The following is a 6,148-nucleotide window of genomic DNA, read 5'->3' on the forward strand; positions in this document are numbered from 1 at the left end:
TACGTATTGGATTGGAAAAATCGTGTTTGTTAAAAATTCAATCGATTGGATGCACAAATCAATCGATTGAAATTCAGGTTTTCCAAACTTTAATCGATTAGAATTGATACACAATCGATTGAATTTTGCAAGGCATGTGGGATTTTTCTTATTCAATCGATTGATTATATTACCCAATCAATTTAAGTCTTCAAAGCAACATAGATCTTCACAATTCAATCGATTGGTTGTGTTACCCAATCGATTGAATTGTGCAATGCGTTATATGTTACGCTTCTCTAATTTTTTCTTCTCGTGATTATAAATTATTATTTTATTATTCATCTATATTATCTTTAAAATTCTATCTTCAATTTTTAAGTTTTTATTTTGATTTAAATACTCTAATCTTATCTTTTCTTTAATATTAAGATTATAAATTGGTGAATAATCTATCAACAACTACTCAATCCTATCATTAAAATCGTTTATCAATATGATTGATTATCAATTTTTTCATTGTTTTTGTTCATTGTTAATCCACCTACTTAATATCTAATTTTTCTTTATTGTTTATCTATCTCTTTAATATCCAATATTTGTTCATCATTAATTGATAATCACGGTTGGCGAAAGAGATCCAATCGATTTTTTTACGGTAGTGTTTAGAAAATAATCCATTATTTTGATTACAAAATCAAGATTAGTCTCTAATTTTACAATTCTTTGTTCGATTCTTTATTCATGCAATTGATTGTATAATGAAAAAATATTTTTTTTTATCTTTTAGTAATGGATTTTTTCCTGAAATAAAATAAAAAAATTATTATTTTTCAAAACCCAAATTTTCAATTTTAATTTTCCAAATACGAATTTTTTTATGTAGAGCAAGGCGAACTTGACTTCAAATTCTAAAAAAGTAGCTAACTCAAATTATTAATCTTCACAATAGACAATGACAACTATTATAAGAGTACACAAGAGTACACATGAATAAGTCTTATTTTTATTGGAAAAATAATGGTTTTTTTTAATTTATAATGAAAAAAATTATTGTTAAATACGGTTTAAATCTATGTATTTCTCAAGTTGCTTTGAATAAAGAAACCCCACATGCAGTGGAAAAACCAATCGATTGAGTAAAGAAACCCCACATGCTGTGGAAAATTCAATCGATTGTTTGTGTATCCAATCGATTGAATTTGTAACAAACACGATTTTTTCAATCCAATATGTATGTAACAGATCAATGATAAAATTACGATCGATTAAGATTGCAAAATATTTATTACGATTAATAGAAGATCTAATTTGTTATTATTTTAGTTTTTGATTATTAATAAACATGATAGATGAATGATAAAATAATAATTTATAAAATAAAAAATAGATTTTATAATTAAATAATATATAAAAGATTAATTTGTAATTAAAATTAAATAAGGACTATTTAGCAGTTATTAAAAAATTTAAAAAATATGTTTTGTTATGGGACCATTTAATGGTCCAAACGTTCTAGGACCATCAAATCCGGTGCCTGGTTACTATCCATGTCTTTGAGAGACATGGACACGGTAACACACGTTCTCTGTTTGGTTTGGTGAAACACAAAATTTAATGAACACGAGAAGGCATAGATGGACATAAATACACAAAATTTATGTATCACCTATAAGTTAAGACACTAAGACACTAATTTTTTTCCCTTTAAATTCCAATCTTAACCTTAAACCCTAATACGTTTCTTCCTCCATTTCCTTCCCTCTTCCCTCTTCTTCTGCCTCTGTCTATCCTCTTCCCTCAATCACTCCTCCCTCTGCCACCGGCACCGTTGCCACTCAAGATTTGTTGTCCACCATTGAAACAGTAGCAGCGCCGTCGCCGTCCACCCTTCACAGCCCAGCATCACAGATTGCGTCGCCCCACCATCGCAGATCATCACTATCACATGTCTCATGGCGGTGATAGGTCTCACTGCTTCACTGCCACGGTCTCACGGCTTAACCACCATCATTTTCTAGATCTATTCCAGCTCTTTCTGCTTTTTTTTTGTTAGATCTGTACTTTCTTCAACCCTCATTACATTCCTCTCATCTTCATTTTTGTTTTTTTTTTTTTTGGACTAGTATTTGATTTTTAAAAAATAATTGCTGAAATTTTCATTCTGTTTCAATTTTTAATTTAAATTGTTGAAGTAGTGATTAAATTTTGTTAATGATATTAATTTAGGATAAAGTTGAAAAATTAGCATTGGTAATAGAAATAACTTATAATAATGGTAACAGTGATGATCATGTTTAGGATAAAATAAACATTTGAATTAGAGAATTGTGTTCTAAATATCATTATCAAACATGATAAAAAAAATTTGTATACATATGTATCTATGTCTACTTGTGTATCTATGTTTGTGTCTTTGCGTCTAAAAAACACCAACCAAACACATCCTAATATATAGGAAGCTGGGAGATGAAATCGTGGAATGTGACAACTGCTTGGCTGGAAGGGGAAGGCGTTGAGGGTTTTAGACTTTTAAGGTGTGGTGGATCTTTTTAGGATTTTGGATTTGGAGAGGTTTGACTATAATAATTGTTAAAAGCAAAAAAAGAGGGAAGGGGGTTTTAGGTGGGACGAGCTAGGACAATAAAAAGAAAAAGAAAGAAGTGGTCGCCTGTTGGGTTTGTCCCAGCTTGCCAAACCCCGCGGGCTAAATGGTGCAAATTAGGTGAATCAAACGTTTAATCCGGCCCGCCTCTTTTGGTGGGTTAAGCGGGCCAAGCCGGCAGGCTGCAGCACATTTGTCACCCCACTGCTAATTTACCTTGTCATCCTTTACCTAGACTTTAGTGACCCAAATGCAGAAATAAAATTGGCTTTAGGATTAGGGCCCATTGCATATTGGACTAACATGATAAGCCCCACTAATATTAGTCCTTGTCCTGTCGAGCTAAAAATACCGTGGATAACCACAAAAAAAAAAGAAACACCCAAAACTTGGGTTGATCAGCTCACTCGTCCGCTTAAGCAAGTGTCGGGTGATTCGAATCCCGCCTTGTGCATACAGTAACTCATTGGCCAGCAACAGACCCTTAAATGGAGCTCAGATTCGCGACGGATTAGTCTTTGACCTGTCGGGTTGGGGGATACCGTGAAAAAAAAATAACACCCAAAACTCAATAACTCATGAGACCCAATTATTTCTGTACTGCCGTAAGCCCGTATCCTAATGACCTAATCCCACAATAACTACAAAAGTTGTACCACACCCAAGCCATGAAAACCAGAAAATCATACAAGACCGTCGTCATAAGTCATAACTCTTAAAATTGAAGTTTAATCATGAAGAATTTTTATCTCTCTCAGCATCTCAATCAATAAATAATGCAAATTATACAGTTGAATCTGAAAAAAATTTCCAGAGTAAAATATGAGATAATCAACCAAGAACCTAATGATACTATGAGCAGAGACAACAGTAAACTTGACCGCAAGTGTGTCCCATGGCTCAGAAATCTGAGCGGCAACAAATTACTATTACCCCAGCAGAATCAGTAGGATATACAAACTTGATGGTCGCATGTGCCCTCCACATTGTTTTTGGCAAGGCAATTATGTAGCGCAGCAGTGCTGGTCAAATTTTAGAAATTAGTCACAAAGATGAAAAGAAAACCACAATCAATTATCATATATCATAATCGTGTATCAATTCAGTTCAGCGCGAGATCTTTTACTGCCTTTGGACCATAGACTATAGTCTATAGAAATACGTCATAAGCTCCCCGATAATTCATGTCTAGCATTGCACACGGACTCTACGAAAAATAACAGAAATAGCATACAACATTATTTCCAGTTTGATACTTATTTATGCATCGATGCATCCCTGACTTTGCCAGAACAACTGAATGAAAATATTCAGCATTCAACAACAAACAAGATAATTTCATTTCCTTCCAGCACAACAGCGCAAACAATCACACTAAGAACTAAAGAAAACACAATTACCCTCCCTTGTTCTTTAGCATTAAAAGTGTACCAACATCAATAGCAATTAGGAAATAGAAAGTAATACGAATGACTTACAAAGCTGAATTGGTAGTGCAAAAATACTCCTTTTGTCTTTAGAGTATTATAGAAAGGGGAATTTTTTTTTTTTCCAAGCATACTCTGAGGGTCTAACATTTTTTCCACCAACGCATCCAAATTTCTTAGCTATTATTCATTATGGAAAAACAAGACACTCAAGCACAAAGCAGAGCGGCATTAGCATTGTTACCTTTTCAGGAGTTGCATCAAGAGCTCCAAATGCTAATGTATCCACTGAGTAGCCTCTCCACTTGCTTCCCAAGAATGTCAGCCTCCAGGTTCACCTTCTGGCCAACTTCCTTCAATGGAATAACCACCTTCTGCTGCGTGTACGCCACAAGCATGAAATTGAACCATCCTTCTCCATCATTTACATCCACCACCGTCAAACTCGTCCCGTCCACTGCAATAAATCCTTTTGGCACCACATACTTCAGCAACTCCTTCTCAGCCTTTACCTACTATCAGTACCAGTATATATTTTTTAAAATCATCCCATCACTCTCGCTACCATGTTTATATATGTGAAATTGGATAAAACTGCAAACCATTACCAACACAACACCAACACAACGAAGAAGCAAAACTACTCAATAATTCGTTAATATAACACATGAAAATTTTAAACACTGATAATTGCCATTTTTACTTCTACACATGATGATGAGCACTATGGTTAATAATGCATTCCTAACTATTCGAGTAAGGTTTCTTTGTGCCACAAAACACTTCTCGTAAAAAATATACAGATAGAACGGAATGCATCTTCAATATCTCAATATTTGGAGTATGAGACAGAATTCTTGCCAACAGAAAGTCAAGCCATATAAACGGTAGATTCATGCTCCTTGAGTACATTTAACCCATACTAGATTACAATCACAGGTTCTTTATTTTTATAGAATATTTCAACACTATAAATTGAAGTGAATAATTATGATTACATGCTTTCAATATAGTATTGATTGTCCACGGTGGCATAACTGCCTAACTAACTTTTTACCTTGATCCAAAGCGAATCACCTTCAGGAACCTTCGAGAATATGATACCCGTGTCATCCACGTGACCTTGGACGAAGTGCCCGCCCATGCGGCTCGTAGGGGTCAACGCCCGCTCCAGGTTGACCAGCGACCCGCTCTGCAGCTCCTCCAGAGAGGTCTTCCTCAGAGTCTCCGGTGACAAGCCAACGGTGAACGTATTGGCGTCGAACTCCATTACGGTGAGGCAGGTTCCGTTAACGGCGATGCTGTCGCCGAGGTTAACGCCCTCAAGAACGGTCTTGGCCGCAATTACCATGTCGAAGCCACCGTGTGGGGCCTTGCCGAGTTGCTTGACGGTTCCCAATTCTTCAACGATGCCGGTGAAGAGGCATCGAGTTTGAGGTGCGGTGGCATTGGTGCGGCGGAGGGGGAGGGTGGATCTGAGTTTATTGGGGAGGAACGTGAGGCGGAGTGGGGAGGGTTTTAAGATTGGATTGAACGCGAGGCGGCGATGGTGATGGGCTTTGGAAAGGAGGAGAGAGGTGTATGTTGATGCTGTGATTTTGGGGGTTGTGGATGTGGAGACAATAGAAGATGGAACTACTGCTGCTGCCGCCATTTGCGTTGCCATGTTCTGTTGGCTCAAGTGTACTGCTTTATTTGTTTGGTTCTTTATTTCCTACTGGAGGCCAAGGGAAAACAAACAGCAAGAACACCGCACTTTGGGAAACTACCTCAGAATAATAAGTTCGCAAAGGAGGGAAAAAATCATTTACTATTAAAAGTAAAAATTTAACCTTTTTTTTTTGTCTAAAGTACCCTTCAACCCGTCAAGGATTCATTCATTGCAGACCTAAATTTTATTTAAAAATTTATCCTTGCATGCACAAAATAAAATTTGAACCCACAACACTTTTAAATAGACGAATGAATTGATCATCTGATCAACTCAAATTAATTAATAAGAATTTAATTTTAATACACGAAAAAACACTTATATAAATATATTTAATTATGTAATATTATATTAATAAAAATAATTATCTAATATATTATTTATGTAAATGATCATTAAAAAAAATAAATATAATTAAATAATTAT

General features: G+C 35.3%; 1 protein-coding gene across 2 annotated transcripts; it reads right to left on the bottom strand.

Annotated features, from left to right (window-relative positions):
• Positions 1-3,286: 3,286 nt before the first annotated feature.
• LOC112737667 (riboflavin synthase) lies at positions 3,287-5,799 on the bottom strand. 2 transcript variants are annotated; one of them, XM_025787654.3, is made up of 3 exons: positions 5,069-5,799; positions 4,256-4,523; positions 3,287-3,606 (listed from the first exon to the last, which is right to left on the bottom strand). In XM_025787654.3, the coding sequence occupies exons 1-2, from the start codon at positions 5,675-5,677 to the stop codon at positions 4,272-4,274; spliced, it is 861 nt and encodes a 286-aa protein (XP_025643439.1). In that variant the 5' UTR covers positions 5,678-5,799; the 3' UTR covers positions 3,287-3,606; positions 4,256-4,271. The 2 variants fall into 2 exon arrangements, with proteins under 2 accessions (XP_025643439.1, XP_025643441.1); XM_025787656.3 differs by having other exon boundaries at positions 3,287-3,791.
• Between the last annotated feature and the right edge of the window lie 349 nt (positions 5,800-6,148).

Source organism: Arachis hypogaea, chromosome 13, assembly GCF_003086295.3.
Source record: "Arachis hypogaea cultivar Tifrunner chromosome 13, arahy.Tifrunner.gnm2.J5K5, whole genome shotgun sequence".
In the NCBI taxonomy this organism is placed as follows: Eukaryota; Viridiplantae; Streptophyta; class Magnoliopsida; order Fabales; family Fabaceae; genus Arachis; species Arachis hypogaea.